Source organism: Chenopodium quinoa, unplaced genomic scaffold (genome assembly GCF_001683475.1).
Source record: "Chenopodium quinoa cultivar QQ74 unplaced genomic scaffold, ASM168347v1, whole genome shotgun sequence".
NCBI lineage: Eukaryota > Viridiplantae > Streptophyta > Magnoliopsida > Caryophyllales > Amaranthaceae > Chenopodium > Chenopodium quinoa.
In genome coordinates this window covers 100,395-119,313 of record NW_018744676.1, presented here as the reverse complement: position 1 = coordinate 119,313, position 18,919 = coordinate 100,395, and the positions used below count along the sequence as shown (strand labels likewise).

General features: G+C 36.1%; 2 protein-coding genes across 3 annotated transcripts; both read right to left on the bottom strand.

Annotated features, from left to right (window-relative positions):
* Nucleotides 1–783: 783 nt before the first annotated feature.
* Nucleotides 784–12,376, bottom strand: LOC110702177. 2 transcript variants are annotated; one of them, XM_021879855.1, is made up of 19 exons: nt 12,239–12,376; nt 12,020–12,081; nt 10,324–10,464; nt 10,000–10,072; nt 9,829–9,906; nt 9,677–9,736; nt 9,469–9,573; nt 9,143–9,253; nt 8,433–8,465; nt 7,165–7,263; nt 6,507–6,603; nt 5,429–5,538; nt 5,290–5,332; nt 5,053–5,144; nt 3,979–4,027; nt 3,821–3,891; nt 2,764–2,883; nt 1,450–1,538; nt 784–879 (listed from the first exon to the last, which is right to left on the bottom strand). In XM_021879855.1, exons 3-19 carry the CDS (start codon nt 10,356–10,358, stop codon nt 798–800), a joined length of 1,347 nt encoding a protein of 448 aa, XP_021735547.1. In that variant the 5' UTR covers nt 10,359–10,464; nt 12,020–12,081; nt 12,239–12,376; the 3' UTR covers nt 784–797. The 2 variants fall into 2 exon arrangements, with proteins under 2 accessions (XP_021735547.1, XP_021735548.1); XM_021879856.1 differs by having other exon boundaries at nt 10,324–10,438.
* Nucleotides 12,377–12,719: 343 nt separating this feature from the next.
* Nucleotides 12,720–15,168, bottom strand: LOC110702224. The gene is made up of 4 exons (XM_021879928.1): nt 14,755–15,168; nt 13,427–14,659; nt 13,271–13,342; nt 12,720–12,848 (listed from the first exon to the last, which is right to left on the bottom strand). The coding sequence occupies exons 1-4, from the start codon at nt 15,166–15,168 to the stop codon at nt 12,720–12,722; spliced, it is 1,848 nt and encodes a 615-aa protein (XP_021735620.1).
* Between the last annotated feature and the right edge of the window lie 3,751 nt (nt 15,169–18,919).

Here is an 18,919-nt window from a genome sequence, read left to right as displayed (position 1 = left end):
GGACCCTAACATGTTGCTAGCCCTAGGCATTAGCGGTTAGTTACCAAAAAAATGTTGCTTTAATTTATATTTGTCAAAGATTGTTATACAACTATTGTCATCCGTGGATGCTAACTGGTGTCTTTTAACGTAGTGATGAAGCCTTGTAATCGAACAGAAACCGACTTCCCATCTTGTAAATAGAAGAATTCATTGACAATAACAAGAAGAACAATGACAAGCAGAAAAACCTCCATTGAAAATCCCACTTGTTATATGTAGGGTTAAAATCCCACTAATTTCAGCATTTGGTGTTACTGAAAATTTGTATACATTCTTTACGAAGAAGATATGATTCGTACACCGACATGTAATGTTTTTGCTGCTGAAATCCGACATATCTTCAGTGCACAGGATACAGAAAGAGAAATGCACGTGGAATACTTGTACAAAATTGGGTGAAAAAAATGGAGCCTATAAAGGTTAATTTGTAAAAATGGAATTTGGTTGGTGGGACATTCGACAGGAATTTTGGACTTGGGAGTGAAATGTTGGTTTGAGAAATCTTGTTTCATGATAGTTGAGTTTATTTTGACTAATATAAAATATTAAAAATGCATTATCATGTACTAAGAAATATGTTTTTGTAAAAATCTCAAAATATTATAACGAAAACATAAAAAAAAAATCTCTTCCCTTTTCTTTCAAATAAAAAAAAATCTCTTCCCTTTTCTTTCATACTAACTATGTGAAGATAACAAAGCAGCAAACATAAACAAAACACCGAAATGACAATGCAGCAAATTGACACATCAATTCTACATCATTCTCATAAATGAAAGAAAAAAGATTACCTTGCTCTGGAACATTCTTATAGTCAACACAAGAGTGTCACGCATTCTGTAGCAAATCAAAAATTTATATATGACATCAGAAATAAAAACATCACAAGTAACTTCTGTTTCACAGTAACTATAAATTGCAGACAAACAAACACATACTGCTTCACGTGATGTTTCAGACTACATAAAATTTTTAGGAAGGAAAGAAAGAAGCAGAGGACATTGTGCACCTCATTTGTGAACTCTACAATCACAAGTTCATGATTTTTAAATAAGCAGTTACTTCCTCTCCCTGGAATCAAGAGCCTCATAACTAGCATACTATTATAGGATATTTAGAGCTATTAGTAATGATTTATAATTGGAATTCCTAACTTGCCATTACTTTGAGTAATAGGTAGAAATAGCACGCGTCCAATTAAGAATATCAGAGATAGCTAGTATGATAAGATTCACACCCAGTTGACATGTTGTCTCATTTTGCAATTTTGGTCCACTGTCTTTAAAGACAAAATCTTATTATGAGGAACAAACATTAAAACCAAATTAACGGCATGCAAATTGCAAATAGATACTCAGATATTATGACATCAATTAAGAAAATCAAACTGCAAGAATGTTATATTACCTAATATCATTGTACGTGCTTAAAGGGTGTGAAGTTACATCCGAACATGTTAGAACAAACTGTGTTGACAATCCACCAGGAATCTTGATCTGCAGGAGCAACAACAGTGAAGTTATACATAGAATTACAAACAAGAACAAAGACAAGCCCAAAAAAACCATTACTTATAAACAAGGACAAGTCAGAATTGATACTGGTAAGTTTTAAAAAAAATTATTAAAAAAAAAAAAGCATACAGTAACATCACAAGTCAAGGTATGGATTTTCGGCTCCAATTAGCTCATGATGTAACCCAGGAGGCTAATGCTGCAAAAGATGTGACTTTGGGAAGGTCCTAGAAGGAGCATGAAGATTTCTGGAAGAAAATATGAACCAATAAGTCTTCCTATGGTACTGTAATTTCTTTTAGAGAGTCGCTCATGATGTAATGGATACTGCTTGTTCAAGATGTAAGCAACATGAAACTTCGGACAAATGCTGCTTTTATGTGAAGACTGAAGAAGGCAAACTAACAAATTCATAACACAGCTAAATAGGCCAAAGAGATCTTTATCAAGGTGGAGCCGAAGGTTAAACTTGAGAGTTTGAGAGGCATAGTTCAGAAAAGTAATGCCTGGGATAGTGGGATTTAGGAAACAAACATGGTGACATTTACCTCAATGCTTGAAAGGGCTACGGATTTACTAAAGAAATACATAACTGAGCACGAAAAGGAAAAGGTAAAAGAAGTCATGGAACCCAATAATGCACATCAATATTCCGGCCAGTTATAATCACTTTTAGCATGGCATGAAAGACTTTTGATAATGATTTGTATTCATACCTCACAAGAAATGACTTAAGGTACAGCATAAACATTCTCAAGAGCAAGAAGTTGGGGAGGCTGTTCTTGAGTGGGTAGCTTAAGGAAGAAAGAGTGTTGTTAGAGACTTAGACTCAAAGGAAGGTACAGCTGAGATATTTTCTTTTGTAAATCATTTATTGTATAAGCGTAATCTAAATCCCTATCTCAATAAATAAAGAATGAAAAACCTGCAGAGTGCTAGAGCCTCCAGACTACAGATATGTTCTGTCCTAAATTTGTGCTGGTCTCAAGAGAGAACAATAAAAATTAAAATGTTGCAGCTATATTTCACAAGTTGGAACACCTAAATGCAAAAATTGGTAATAAGTCATATACAATGACTGGATTGCAGATACACAGCTTTTTATTTGACGTGAACCGCAAGCTCATCTGTCTATCTAGCCTTATAAACAACAGGAGTTCCCTTTTCTTTGGAGGAGGTCTATGAAAAGTGCATGTATCCAACATACCGATAAGTTCTCTGAGAATTCATCAGCAATTTGAAGAGCTCCTGTTTTATTGATCTTTACTTGAAAACCTGAGCGCCGTAAAATAAAAGTTGCTGGTTCCCAGTGATTAAATGAATCCAACTGCTTGACAAGCAATACAAAAATATGTATCACTTCACAGTCTATAAGCCTTAAAAATGTTATAATACAACATGAATTGGTCAGATATGATTTAGAAGGCATAGACAATGTATTTCAAGCATGAAGTAATTTCTTTTCCTTTATTGTATACATTGGGTAGATTAATATATTTCTAAAAAAAATGGCTAGATCACCTCAGATCCTATTCAAAATCAACACAAATAGAAGCCACCCCTTACCTAAATGGTCACTTGAATAAATTACCTCATGTGTCGTCCAATAAAACTTCACCCTGATTTTTCAAATTTTTCTCTACTGTAGTTATTTACTTTTCAGCTAGAATATATTAAAGATCAATCTCTACGTAGAGGAAAAATAAGTTGTTCTGCACAGAAGCCTTTATTTAAAATAAGAATAAAAAGAAAAAGGAATTTTAATCATTCTTTCCTTCCAAATTTCACCAATGCAACGGAAAGTGTGAAACAAGAATTTTACAGGGACTTTCATATTAGTATTTTCCTTCCCTTCCAATACTTATGTATAGTTCAATCCAAACAAGGAAGAATTATATGATTTTATCAGCAATTATAAAGCCTGAGAAATCAACCCTCAAATCGGGTCAACTATCCCTAGGGACCAAGATATCTAACATTTCATCCTCTTTCCCACTTGTTTAAAGCTTTAAGGTGGCCGGCAATCTAGTCTAGAGCCAATATCTCATATAATGGATTATGCAAAGATTTTAAAACAAAAGGCAATGTTCTTGGGTCGTGAAAAGAGAATAAAGGTGAAAGATAGTCATTTTCTAATATGGATTTTTCTTTCACTTACTTATTTGGAAGCTAAGGTAGTTAACTGTTCACAATGATTGTTTGAATGATGTCAACTCTGATCAGAAGCATGCAAAGAATATAAATATTATCACTAGTAAACTTACCAGAACTAATACACCGAAATCGGCTTGGCTTTTAGTAATATACGAGTCAATCTCTGCTTGCATATCTGGGTCTAGTGAAGGAAAAAATATTCAAGAACTGACCAACAATGCTTATTAGGAACTAGATAAACAAAGAGATTTAGTGAAAATAGACTTACCACATGTTATCTTATTCTGGTCATTGGCAAAGCGTCTTACTAATTCTCCCTGATTATTGTAACAAAAGAGATTTTCCGATTTGTCAAGAATGTGATTTCAGAAAAAAGTATTACATTGGTATCTTTTATTTATTTTGGCGCATAGGGACTTAGGGAGCCTGAAAGGGCACTGATGTAGACAGGATTCTTGGGTAACAACCACCCCCAAGACTTTAACTAAATTAGTTGGCTTCACCATATTGGTTTCATGTTTCACCCAATAAAGGAAAGTTAATCTATACCAATGAAAAAACAATAATGTAGAATAATATCGCCCCTCTGGTCTAAATTATAAGTCGCGTTGGCAATCTATTTTGACCCAAATGCAGGTCATTTTATAATATCAGTGCCATAATGTCAAAATTATAGGCTAGCACTACTGGTCATTTATCAAATTAGTCATTTAAAATTCCAATACTTCATATCATATGCCACTTCATAAGACAAATACAGCTTGTAACAAATTCAACCGAATTCATGATGTGTAAAATGGTCTAAGAACTACTTAAAACTCTGGATCAGTGTGAGTAGCAAAGTGCTCTCATCCAAGTGTAAGACATCAAGTTGAAATAATATTAAGGTCCAAAACATCATCTGGGTCAGATATTCTAATGTATCAGGTGGAAAGGTAAGACCGATGACACATACAATGGTATATTGGCCATGCAAATTAACTTCTTGAATGCAGAAGCATAAAATATAAAGAGTAATTTTTCAAATGGAAGACCATAATATTTGCATTGCATTACTTATCTTTTCTTTAGTTGAAAGCTACATGCCACCAACTCGGAGCAACTACGGCAGATATAAACCTCTATATATGAAAAATCTTATAGTTTTGCAAATGATTAATTCTCATTTGATCAGACACATATGATGACAATCAGAATAACATGTGGAGGCAACCCACATGAAATCTGTCTTACATCCTGATCATACCCACTGCCCTACTCGGTTAAGGCTTGTTTTGCTTCAACTTTCAAGAACAGTTATATGCAGTAAAAAACTCATCAAATTGATGACTTGAGAGGATACCTGACGACCATTCTCATCCATTGGGATGCACTCAACAGCAATACACTTGTCAACATCATCAGCTGTAACTACATACTCTGGATTGGTAGCACCTGAATAATGGACATAGGTTGATCAAACTGCAGCCTAAACTGTCACATGACAGAACATATTGATATAATCTACCTGCACAGGATTATCTAATCATGAGTCCAGCTTGAGGCAAATAGCATAGAAGTATGGATGTACACCATTTACCTTCAATGTAGTGTCTAGTCCCATCTTGGAGATGACGAACCCACTGTTATTCGAAAGAGTGAAAAGGTAAAAACTTGAGCAATACTGAAAGAAGTAATAAGATCCAACATGGTAATAGGAAGAACTTGTTCTATTTTACCTGAAACATGCAAAGTGAAGTGCCTCGTACAGGATAGCCACACCCAAGAAGCTTGGCTCCCAATTTAGCTTCACCAATTATTTGGAAACCTTCTATTCCAGGACCCTCATCTAAAGAAAATTAATGTGAAAATTTACAAATAGTCAGACTCATTGCGTAAATCATAGTTCACCTTAAAAATATCCAATCCATGAAGTTAGGAAAATTAAACACGAACATTCTTCATCAATTTATAGCACACAAGTGAGAAGGTGCGTAACCCATAATTCCAACACCATGTCGTTTTTTATATTAAGATTATTTTGATAAAACATGATATTAAGAAGCAGAAAGGATAATGGTTTCTAAAATTATAACATACTAATTATGCATATAAAAAATGGATTAGTCAGAAATATAACGCTTTTCCAACAATGGAAGGATTTTGGGAAGAAAGAAAAAAAGTCAGAATGGGGAAGAGAGAAAAGAGATTAATAAAGAAGAAATTACTTCAACCAAGAAAGACAAATAAAGTGACTAGAGATTGCCAGCCAGTAACTTGTAAAAAACCCTGAAGCCTACTTTAGTTTCTAAACATAATATATTGAACACGTGATACACCCTCTTTTACCATACCTAATAAGAGCCAATAGTGAAAACAGATTCAACACATTGGTTATTCAGCATAGACTATAAGTTGAACAATCAGAAATTCGGTCAATCAAAGAAGTCAAAGGTCACACTGCATATATACCCAGACCTCCCAAGACACCACCCTTGGCAAGATCCATATTGGTTGACTATTTATGCAGTCATCGCCTTTATTATTTTATCGAAATGCTATAACCAGGAATTGGGGTTAACGGCCAGTCCACATTTATTGATTGATTTGATTTAAACAGAAAAGGTATATTTCAGCACCAATACACAGTTTTATTGACACAATGAGTAGCCACTAAGTTGCTATAATCAATAAGCTATTTTACACATTAAGCGCAAAAAATAAAACTCACTTGTTAAGGAAGAAGCAAAGAGCAAATTTGTTTTTGGTAAGGGCTTTCTAATTATGTATCTATTGTAGAATGGAAATGCATCTCACCATAGATTAGCAAGTGCCCAGTCTGCTCATCAGGCCACGCCCTATTGGTTGCTGGTAAATATTCTTCAGCTCGACTTGATAGAGATGATTCTCCTTTCTACGTGAACAAATAAGAAAAATTGAAGTGGAAAATTACATTTAAAACTATCAAAATGCATATGTCAGCAACATATCCCATAACTCATTGTGGTGAGAAAAATACTAAATGAGCCCACAAGCCCCAAAAGGAAAGCCTTTATCACTTTGGTAACAATTCTAATATTTTGTTAGCTAGTCATTATCTTACACCTAAATGGTATGGGCCGGATTTTGCAAACTCCCTCACCTAGAATAATGTTCACAAGTCCTCCCTAGACAAGGTAGGTTAATAGAGACATAAGTCAATCAAATCATTGGCATCAGCCTCCAGGCCATGAACCACTATTTCACGGGATTAGGAGTCACAGAGGCTGCATAATAGGCTCCAAATAAGGACCACATACTACAAAAGTAATTGTTGCTAATATCTAGATAGACAACTGAGGCAAACCCGATTGCTCCCATAAAGAGGTCTATTAAATACCAAAAGGGGAAGGCCTTGTCACAACAGTCCATCCTTTATAAGTTAGTCAGAAAATCACCATACAATGCAGCACACACCTGGGAGTTAGAACATTACCATTTGTTGGTAAGGAGACTCAACATGTACATTGCTAGGTTGAGAACCGATCTCATAGTATGGGTCCTGAGTGAGATTCCTCAACTCCCTTGCTTTTTCCTACAACAATAAGAGAAATTTGTTTGAAACTTTAGTCCCTGTTATAAATAGTCCAAAAAGCTAATATTGTGAACATAATTGACGGAAACTGAATTCTGATAATCTCCCCTGATAGTTTGCCGAACAGTATATTAGCAGGAAATATAATAAAATAGAAAAAATAAAAAATAAATAAAATTGGGCATGCTCTTGGAGTATGAAGAATTAAGTCGGAAAAAAAAATCTTGGCTGGGAGTTAACATGATATGAAAAGAAGAGGAAAAGGCAACATCTTATTCTTATTCAGCTCCAGATTCCAATATTAATACGCAGTAATATTTTCACCTTTTAGTCTTTTACTACAGCTGGATATTCTTAACTGATTGTCCATTATTCATTTCCATAAAGAAGTGAGACGTGACTTTCCATAATGAAAGCAGGACGAACTGGGCTCTCCCTCCTTCAGTTCTTCCTAATTTTGGGAAAGAAGCATCCACACATACAAACAATATTTCAAAAAAAACCTATCAGCTGAAGAAAAAGCTCTGGAGTCTAGAGCTTGAGAACCAGTCTAATTATAAGACCATTAATGTTAGTAAGGTATTAGGCTCTGGAAATGTGAGGACTCTCTCCAACTAACTTAAGCTATCAGGTAAGAAATATCAGCTGTGATTTTGTTATTCTTACTGAATGAGATGAGCGCAATTGCAACTGTAAGCCAGCCAATGCCCAAGTTCTACTTATTGCAGTGGCCAATTAATAATTATACTAAGAATCGAAGGGGATTGAGCTGGATACACGCAACATACAAAGAAAGTGGATCAGGGACCTACAAAGATTAAATACAGACCCCATTCATGGTGCCTTTGCTCTACCTACATGGTATCAGCTTTGTTTGCCAATTACTAAGTATATTATATCCTCAAACCATATTGAAATTTTTTTCCATAAAAAGCACCTCTACAGAAACACACATGAAAATGCAGCCATGTCTACATAATTATATTTAAACAAGACACCAGATCTTGCACGTAATTTTGGATTCTTGCAAAATATATATATATATATATATATATATATATATATATATATATATATATATATATATATATATATATATGTATATAGGGAAAGCAAAACAGAGAACACAAAATAAAAGAAGCATCTGTGATGCCCAATGAAAGGCTTACCTGTAGTTTCTGGTGCAGTTGATCATACAAGTGCTGCAATTTCATTTCCCAAACAAAAGACACAGAAAAAGAACAGTGTCAAGGACGGTCAAAAACACAATCAGAGCCTCGGACTTATACAAATTTAAAACAAACCAAAGTGAATACAAATTCAGATATTAGCAACTAATCTCTCATCAGGTAATCAATCAGACAGAATCTGAGCTCATTTCAGATGATCAGAAACAAGAATCTCATTACGTAGAGGATCTTGGCTGTAGGATAGTCACAGTTAGAGAAATATGTCTTTTACCAAAACCGGAGGAATTTATTTTTTCTAGGAGGAAGGCCCTTTGATACATGACAAGAAACTACCAATTCTTTTCACAACCTTGCAACTTTTCAGAGGTAGGGGGAATCTGGTGAAAAGGCATTAGTTTTGAGTAAGTGAAGCATTGAACTGAAATGAAAACTACAAATAATATTTCAATTCAAGACATAAACATCATCATTTAAATTTCCTTCCATAGTTTCCTATCTCTTCGAGTTTAAAATCTGGCAGTAACTTTAAGCTCCAATCACCGCTAATATTGCCGGCTTAGTTGGACTGAAGATTTCAAGACCGAGTTATCACCACAGTATATAAAACAAATAATAAAGCAAAACTCTTACACCAGCATCAATAGATAATAGACAATATTGCCCTTTTTACAACTATCCAATATCCATACCTTGAGATTCATGCAAATAGAAGAAGCATTTGTGACGCTCGGCCGTGTGCCAAATTCAGCCAATAATCCAAGCAAAGATGTCATGAAATAATATCTCTGCTCTTCTGCATCCTAAAAGAGGAAATTTTTTTACATTTGGCAAAGAGGACAAAGCACTTGTTTCTAGAGTTGATTTAGCCTATCTTATCCCTCACAATTGTCTAGTACAAGTATTATCACTTAATTATACTATGGGGCTACTTCATGAATATCTTTCTTTTAGAGGGTGGTGGATGAATCAGTAGGGTAAGTAGAGTTGATAAACTAGGAGGGAAAAGACTCTTTACCTTCAAATCATTGGTTAGTCTTACATTCTCATCAAGGTCAGCTTTTCTGAGAGCCAATTCATTTAAGGCTGCAGTTATCGATTCTTTTTGCTTCTCATCCATGGCCTATCATATCAGGTATTGGATGAGCAATCACCATCATCCAAAGCAAAGCAATATCAAAAATACAAGAAAATGACAGGGAATAAGAGTTTTCTAGATCACAGACCATACGCAGATCTGAAAACTTTCTCTCCAAAGCATATTTCTCATTGAGCATCTGCATCTCCTGTCATTTAAAGGAGACACAAGCTCACTCCCATATAAAAGAGAAGCACCAGAAAACAACAAATTATCGAGTACCCATATTCTTAGCACTACCTTAATATAGGCTTGAGTAATTTTTTCCCTAAGAAAAAAGATCTCATGTTCTTGTGTCCTGGCTTGCCCAAAAAGTTCCTGCTCATTGATTTTAAGAAGTGGATTCTATAATATTAGACAAACATAGATGGAAAGAATTGCATGCATAAGTAAAGTTACATGCAACCAAACCTTTTGTTCCTCGGAAGTTTTAAGACTTCCATCTCCTTTCAAATCCCTTGAAGTAGAATTTCCAATGTCATGCCTAGGAAACAAAAGAGTATTTATACAAGAGGAGCAAAGACCAAAACAACAACAAGAAGCCTTAGTCCTAAAATGATATGGTATTAGCTAAAATGAATTGTCATAAGAAATCATCCGCAAAAAAAATGGAGCAAAGAAAGGAAAGTGATAAAATGAAAGTGGAAAAAAAACCGAGAAAAAATACTGAGCAAAAGCTACTGTATAACATGGATGTAAAAATACTAACAGGTTAGGCAGGTCTAAAATGAATACCTGCTTGAATTTGTTGTACTATTATCAGTAGACATCACACTGGACTTCCCCCAATTCTCAAGCAAGCAACATCCAAACGCTAGAGAGTAGATTATTTTTGGTGGCCAGGGACATGCTGCATAATTTCTGTCTGGTCACAATCTATTGCCGTACACACAACCCACAGTAAGAAAGGCCCAATCAACATTTTTTATACATAAAAGACCAGAAAACAGAAGTGAATAAGCTACAAGGAATCATATCATCAGTCCCCAAAACAGCCTACATGATGAAATTGATTTTTCTAAGCAGTTTTGAGTGTCTACTGGGATAGTTATAGCAGCCCATAGAGATTTACAATCTGTCACTTACAAAGAATCTGTTTCTTTGTGCCTCATCCTCCCACCCCAACCCAGCCACCCCTAATTCCCACTAATAGAGGAAACTAAAATCCGGAGAAGAAACAATTAAGTTCCTACTGAAAGATCAAAATAAAAATCCATTTATTGAGATATTTCCTTAAAGATACATTACTATCAGAAACATATATATATATATATATATTAAGACACCCAAATATTTGTCAGTGTATTGCATTTGAATTTTGAAATCTGAAATAGCTAGGGTCATACACTAATCTAGTATCAGATGCAGGTATATATGTGTATTAAAAAGAAGGGATAATCCATCTGTGATTTGACACGAACTAACCGGCACCTTTCCAAGTTCTAAATGATTCATCCGGATGGAATGCATCATTACCAATTCATTCCGTTTTAATCACTCATTGAAAATTCTGTCTCTTTTTTCCAAAAACTTAGCATCTACGTATTACTAGGGCCCTTGCATACGCCAAATGTATGAATAATGTTAAATGAATTGTTTACAAGGAAGACAAAATTTATAAGAATTGTCCAAAACAGAACCAAGAAGCTTAAAGATAGGAGGCTCCATATACAACCAAACATATCCAAGTGATACATTCCAAAAACACCAATCTATAACTCTTTCACATCAAAAAAAAAAAAAAAATATCCATATAGTTTCGGATTACAAAGTGTCACTCAGATGTCACTCATTTCTATTAATCGTAAGGGATGGAGGAGGAAGATTTTTGTCGATGACTACACGAAATAATCACTTTTGGTTCAGGAAGCCGACCCCAGTTATGGGATTAATGCTTTGATTGATTGATTGATTACATACCTAACTTGTGCTGCTTGATATTAATGACACTTTTATAAAAATACATCAACTACAAGAAAACATAGCTGACAACGAGATTATAATTCCTTAATGACCAAATTTCCTAATTTTGAAAGAATGACATTCATCAATTGCTTCCAACATCCAAGAACACAATAAATGACATTCTAAAGACCTAAAAACTGAAATACATCAGAATTTAAGTATTTTTTTTCCTCATTGCAATAAAACTTCAGAAATCAACACAGAACCATCTGAATAAAATCTTCACATTCGAAACCCGAACCACTGCATCCGTTTCCTTCTTTATGGTGGAGTTCTAATCATAAATCTCTTCAAAAACCAATCACAAATCGCATTTTGACCAAATTTCCCAACAAACCCACACCCATTTACATTAAATTAAGCATAAAGGAATCAAACTTTTCACTGAAAATGAACAATAGAATTACAAACTCCAATATATCTATACAAAAGAAATACAGAAAAAAATAAAGGGTTTAATCTTTACCTCAATTCAATCTTTCAATAATATATAGAACCTCAAATTGAGCAGCTCTTACTTTTTTTTATCTGTAATTACAACCAATGTATTAAAGAAGAAAAATAAGAGTGAAAAAACATTCAAAGAATTAAGGAGATATAAACCCAGAAATCAAAAAATTGAATGAATATGATTAAAAATTGAAATCAATGAAATGGGGAGTTCCAAGTTTGTGAGTTAGGAAACCTGAATTTGTAATACGGAGTAGAGGAGCGGGTTGAATGCTGCTGATCTTTGCTGACTGCTGACTGCTGACCCTCAACTCTCAGTTTATCGTTGTTCCAATTGTCAAAGGAGGAGTAGACCAAGAAATATATACGAAGTAGAAAACAAAAGGGAGTAAAGCATAAATACAGTCCCTGAAGTTTCGTATAAAAGCCGTTTTAGTCCCTCTTTAACTTTTTTCACCAATTTAGTCCCTCAACCACCCACTTTACTGTTTTTCAGCCAAAAGTTGAGGGACTTTGCTGACTAAGCAAAAGTTGAGGGACCTTGACTCATCAAAAAAGTTGAGGGATGTTGAGTCACCAAAAAGTTTAGGGACTTTGACATGGCAAAAAGTTGAGGGACTTCAACCCTATTAATATTTCAATCAAAAAAAAGCTAATATTGTTCTTTCCAAAAAAAAAAAACGGTAATATCGAATTTTTTTTTCTGAATTAATAAACTAGCCGTTATCAGAAATGAAGGCTATAAATCTTCGAGTTCCATGAACAAACAGCAGCTCTTGAACATCCAAAAAAAAATATTGACCACGAAGAAGCTTGCACTGCATCAAAATCTCAGTCCTAGGTACCTGTGAACATGAATTGTAAATGTTTGTAATTTTTGTACAATGTGTAGAATTTACGAGAAACTAACAATCTGTTAATTAGGTGACATCAGAGATTGTAATGCTAAAAATGAAAAAACCTAGGCTGTCTGTATGTGTTAAGTGTGAAGTGTGGGTTTTTTTTGCATTTGCAACTTGTGTAATTGCCTGGTTTGTCCTTAGGAACATGGCAAACTAAATGTATTTGACTAAGTAATGGTGGAATGTAAGAGTATGCACTGATGTTATGAATAAAGTGAAAGAATGTAGTACCTCATTTGTTTTGCTCTCTAATTTGCTTTTGCTTTTCCTTTTGCCAAATCTTGCAGTGCTTGTGATGATATAGTTTGTGATGCTGCCTCTGGTTGTGATTGGGGGAAGGTATACTCTTGAGAGAATGAATATACAGTCTGCTGCCCTTCATTATCAGAGTAAAATGCAGCACCTCTGGACTGTCTAGGCATTTGTGTAGTAATTGGCTGCAACCATTGAAAGAGTAAAAAGAGTATCCCACTGAGAGTTATAAAATAACAAGTAAATTTGATAATAGATGGAAAACTTACAATTGCTTGTCTTTGGAAGCCATTAGGGTAGGTGTACACACCAACCCCTCTGTTGTGCATAGGAATTGAAGGGGCAGGGTCAGTTTGGGCTTGACTAGATGTGTTTGGAGCTGTGTGCCTTTCCCTTGGTGCATTTCTGCATGTGACCTTGTTGTGCCCCTGCAACCCACACAAGCTGCAAGTGATCCTAGCCCCAGTCTTCCTAACCTTCCCCTGTATAATCACCTCACCAGCAGAAGGTCTTCTCTTGGTTTTTGGCCTATTGTGCACCTTTTTCAACTCAGGAGGGGTGACAGTACAGGTACCAACAGGCCATTCTTGTGGACCATTTAATGGCTCAAGTTGGTGGTCATAGGCTTTTGCATGGTAGTGTGTCTTGAAGTAGTCATTGACATACTGCTCTGGTTGCTCCACTTTATTCCAAATGGCAACCACCCCATGTTTGCAGGGAATGCCACTCACCTGCCATGCATTACATGAGCATGTTCTGTCCACCAAGTTCACAACATACTTGGTTTGGGTAGCCCCATCCCTAACTCCATAGCAGAAACCACCATCCCAAAATGCATTCCAGCCCCTAGCCCAGACCTTGTGTTTCTCAAGCTGCTGCTGAATCCTAGGGCATAAACTCATATCCCTTGCTTTGATCAGGCCCCTCTTTTTGTGTAATCTTTCCATTAGGCTCTCTCTAATGTCCTCTAGCATACTGATGATAGGCTTGTGCCTCCATTTAAGTATGTATGCATTGAAAACTTCAGACATGTTGTTGTCTACACTGTCACATGAAGCCATTGGAGTGTAGAAAGCCCTACACCATTTTTTGTAATTTTTGTTCAACAAATCCTCTGCAGCATCATGTGACAGCTCTCTCATCAGTTGTAACTTCTCAAGAAATGCATTCTCAGTGGTGGATTTGGCAATAATCCAAAATTGCTTTTTTAATTCCAGGCTGCCTCCAAAAACCTCCCTAAAATTGTTGTAAACATGTCTAGCACATACCCTGCTCTCAGCTTGAGGAAAAACCTCTTGGATTGCTGCAATTAACCCCTTCTGCTGATCTGACATGAAAGTGTAGCCTGCCCCTTCACTTGTTCCTAAGTCAGAGCCTAGTAGGTGCAGGAACCAGCTCCAGGTGTCAGTGCTCTCAACACCAACAACAGCCCAAGCTAATGGGAACATCTGGTTGTTCCCATCCCTACCAACAGCTACCAATAACTGCCCCCCAAAAGGACCCTTGAGGAAACAACCATCCAAGAGATGAAAGGTCTGCAGCCCTCTAAAAAACCTTTTCTCAAAGCCTCAAAACAGATGTATATCCTATCAAATACATTCCCATTCAGCTTGAGTTTCATTGTGTTGCCCTTGTTGCTTCTTAATATCTCAGTTGCATACCTAGGGAGCAATGTATATTGCTCCTTGTACTCCCCAACAATAAGAGCCTGCCCTCTTCTCCTTGCCTTATAAGCCAAGTACTTGTTGATCCTGATTCCCCACTCTAACCACACTGTCTCCATCAGGTCATGTAGCCTCATGTATGGGTTGACTTTAAATTGATTGTGGTAATGATGTGCAATCCAAGTTGGTGTCATTTTCCTAACCTTACATGATCTTCCACAAGTATGCTCACTAACATGTGATTTGACACTGAACTTAGTTTTTTTTGGTATCCCAGGAAGCCCAAATTCTCCATGGACACCCTTTTTCCTTGTGGTCACAAACTGCTCCCACTCTAACCTTATCATTCTTAAAGAAATTGAAATTTCTGCCCTGTGTAATGGCCATGTTCCTAAGAGCTTGTTTGAAAGTTGTTTAGTTCTCAAAAGTCTGTCCAGGGTAAAAGGCATGAATTTTGTCAATGTCCAGTTCTTTCTTTTTGGATTTGTCATACCTATGAGATGGTGGTGCAGCCAAATACCCACAATCACTGTCATCTTCATCCTCATCAGGGCTGTCTAGATCATCAAACCCCTCAAAGTCACTCCCTATTTCACTCAACCCCCTGTCCTGAGCTACCCTCCTTAACATATTTAGCTCATCATCATATGCTATCACAGTGTCCTTGTCTTTAGCAATTTCAGACCTAGCCTGCATAACCTCTTCATCATCAACATCAGTACCCTCACTATCATCGTCTATGTCTCCCTTTTTCTCCTTCCTAGGAATAGTGTCATAAACTCCATCCAAATTGTTACCTGCACTTCCTCAGGTTGTTCATCATCAGCCTCATAATCTTCTCCATCCTCTCTAGTTAGGTAACTCAAAAAAAAAAACCCTTCTCCCTAAATTGCCAAACAATGGCCTCTCAGGTTCTTGGTGCTCTGTGTATATTCTTATGAGTTTGTACTGTAAAAGTAAACTAAGGAATGGATCAACAATTTTCTTTTCAAATGACAGGTACCTAATTCCAGAGTTGAAATCCTTCCTAGGATCTAAGTAATGAATCTTAAAAATGTCTGTGTACCCCAACCCATCAATTAAACCCTTTACAAATCAGCATCAACATTTTCAGGAATGTCCTCATATACATTAATTTTACCACCAATGTAAAAAGATTCTTCACCAATTTGCCATTCACCACCATGGTGCACAACCAAACATGGTTTCAAGTCCATAATCTGGCATTACCAACACATGAACACATTCTTTAACATGCATGATATATTATCAACAAAGCAAAATAAATAAGGATAAATAGCAAAAACATCAATGTAAGAGTAACAACATCATTCATTTCATTCATTACTCCAAAATATTTCTTTACATTAGATTAATCACTAGGCTTCATTCATTACATACACTAACATCATCCAATATCCCTACATGAAGCCTAGTGAAACTGATTCAGCACTGCATACATTGTCATAGCAGTGACATACCCAAAAAAAACCATAATGTATGTCACATTCACCCGCCCTTCATACATTTGAAGCTATGACAATGGCAAAAACCTACCTTAACCTTAAACCTAAAAAATCATAAAAAAACCTTAACAAAGCAGCTCCTAAAACCAAAACCAACTAGCTGCACAGAGCCCACCCCTAACCCCCCAACAACAGCCTACTCCTCCTCCTTCCCAAAGAGGAGTGGAAAGCCGTCGAAGTAGACGGTCATGTCGTTGTGGATCCAGGCGTGGAAGTCCCTCCCATCGTTGTAGATGAGATCATTCAGAATCCACTCATTGACAGACGCCCTGGGACCGTAGAAGGGTTCGAGTCGGGCAAGGTGGCGTGTCATCCACCACAGACGCCACTTACTGCAAACCTTCTTGACATTGTCCCGACTCTCCCAATCAAGCTTGGGGAAGACATGGAGGACGAGTAAGTCGGGGTTGCTGAAAATTGGGTGCGCATCGAAAAGGGCGTCCATACCTAAACAAATTAAGGGAGTTAGACACCGGCATTCTCAGGTTTACAACCTACTCTGTTTCACAAACACCAAAATCCTAACCATCGACAACAATTTCTACCCACAAAACCCCCAATTTTGATAATCAACCACAATCAACACCAAACACAAGCAAATACAAGACGATGACAACAAAAAAAACCAGAAAAAATCACAACAAAAAATTCACCCAAAAAAGGAAAAACCCAGAATATACTCTGTAAAACAAACCATTACAGACAAATTTAAGACGAAAAAGACAAAAACAAAGAATATACCTGCTGGTGATGCAAGCTGGTCCAATTTCGCTTTCTTGGCTGAAGATTCGCAAGCACACTCCCACATTAATGGCGTCGAGGAAGGGCGAATTTTTTTTTAGCTGAAAATGGAAATGATGATGACAGGGAATCTAGTGAGATGTGGAGTATATAAAAAGGCAGAAACCTTTAGATTTCTCGCGCCAATTGAGAGTAATGATGATTTACGTTTCCCAAAGTACAACTGCTTAATTTTTTAATTTTTTTTGTTCAATTGTAACTGATTTGCAAAACGCAGCGTTTCCCTTATATGCTCATCGATTGGGCCACGTGTCGTCAATCATCTCCTTAAAAAAATGAAGCTTGCAGAAGAAGATTCATGAAAAAAAAAATTACAAATTCTGACATCAAGTCCCTAAACTTTTTGGTGACTCAACATCCCTCAACTTTTTTGATGAGTCAAGGTCCCTCAACTTTTTCTTAGTCAGCAAGTCCCTCAACTTTTGGCTGAAAAACACTAAAGTGGGTGGTTGAGGGACTAAATTGGTGAAAAAAGTTAAAGAGGGACTAAAACGACTTTTATACGAAACTTCAGGGACTGTATTTATGCTTTACTCAAACAAAAGGTGTACTGTATTGTACATTTGTACATTTGTACCCAACACAACAAAATGGCCCTCGCATGAAATGCCCTTGGACGCCTGCATATACTCTCTCTCTCTTATTTTTATTTTTTTCCGAATAAAAGATTTACGACAAAATTAAGTCCGTCTTTTTTCAAAGCAACAATATACATAGTCGTTATACTCATACTACCTCCATCCCATAATACTTGACACAGTTGCCATTTTCATTCATCCCATAAAATTTGACACGACACTAAATATGAAATAGGAGCACTAATAATTTTTTTTTTTTTTGGTAAGAGATTTTATTACCAAAAGAAAAGAGGGGAAGCCCTCACCCAAACTACAACGACCAAACAGGCACACAAACCCACTACAAGACAAACAAAACACTAGCTCATCATCTCATGCACATTAAGATGATGAAGCCATTTACAATTGTTCCTATTCCAAAAACTATTAATAAACTTCCTAGCTCTATCAAGTACTTCTACTTGAATAGCTTTACAAATGAACCTCAGATGAATGCAACTTTCCTCCACAAAGCAAGATTCCTAGCTAGCCATATATGGAAAACAGTAGCAATCAAAGCAGCCAAAGCACAATTCCTCTTAACTTTGTCTGTCAGCACATCCTTCCAGTGAAGCCAGGTGTTATCGATGGAAAACAGAGACTCCTGGATGCCTAACCAACTGCTGACAGCATTAAGACAAGTCTTACTTTACCACAAACCCCAAAACCAATTAAATCCTACATTTTCTCTCCCCTCACTACCCCCCACCTCCCCCATTTTTGTTTTCTTATATATAAAAATACAAAAGAGACCCTTTATATAATAAATAAATGTTTTAAATGGACTCACTTGTAGTTTTCTTAAACTACTCTAACGTCACAAGTATTAGAGCAAGATTACCTTAAAATCTTAAGACTTAAAATGACATTAGTTTTTGATAGGTTCTATTAAAAATGATGTCATTTTATTAGGTAAGACTCTTTTAATACTCACTCGTATTTAGCACTTTAGCCCTAAACTCACTTAAGACTTCTCATATTATTATTATATTTTATTTATTTATATTTTTTACTCTTAGTAATATGAAAAGATGTAGTAGGGCCCACACTCAAGTCTTAAATTTTCAAGACTCAACTTGAGACTTAGCTAACATTTCTCAAGAAAAATGGGATCAAACAAAGAGTCTTGTCTTAAGACCCAAGATGATGATGCC

What these genes read in the sequence shown, in the direction of transcription:
- LOC110702224 (XM_021879928.1), bottom strand. Translation starts at nt 15,168, where the DNA reads ATGATAAGGTTAGAGTGGGAGCAGTTTGTGACCACAAGGAAAAAGGGT. An exon ending in AACTCAAGCTGAATGGGAAT is followed by an intron (nt 14,660 to 14,754) that starts GTATTTGATAGG and finishes TGTTTCCTCAAG; the next exon opens with GGTCCTTTTGGGGGGCAGTT. An exon ending in ATAATGAAGGGCAGCAGACT is followed by an intron (nt 12,849 to 13,270) that starts GTATATTCATTC and finishes TCATGTTCACAG; the next exon opens with GTACCTAGGACTGAGATTTT.
- LOC110702177 (XM_021879855.1), bottom strand. Translation starts at nt 10,358, where the DNA reads ATGTCTACTGATAATAGTACAACAAATTCAAGCAG. An exon ending in GACTAGACACTACATTGAAG is followed by an intron (nt 5,145 to 5,289) that starts GTAAATGGTGTA and finishes TCCATTATTCAG; the next exon opens with GTGCTACCAATCCAGAGTAT. An exon ending in TGGATGAGAATGGTCGTCAG is followed by an intron (nt 4,028 to 5,052) that starts GTATCCTCTCAA and finishes TACAATAATCAG; the next exon opens with GGAGAATTAGTAAGACGCTT.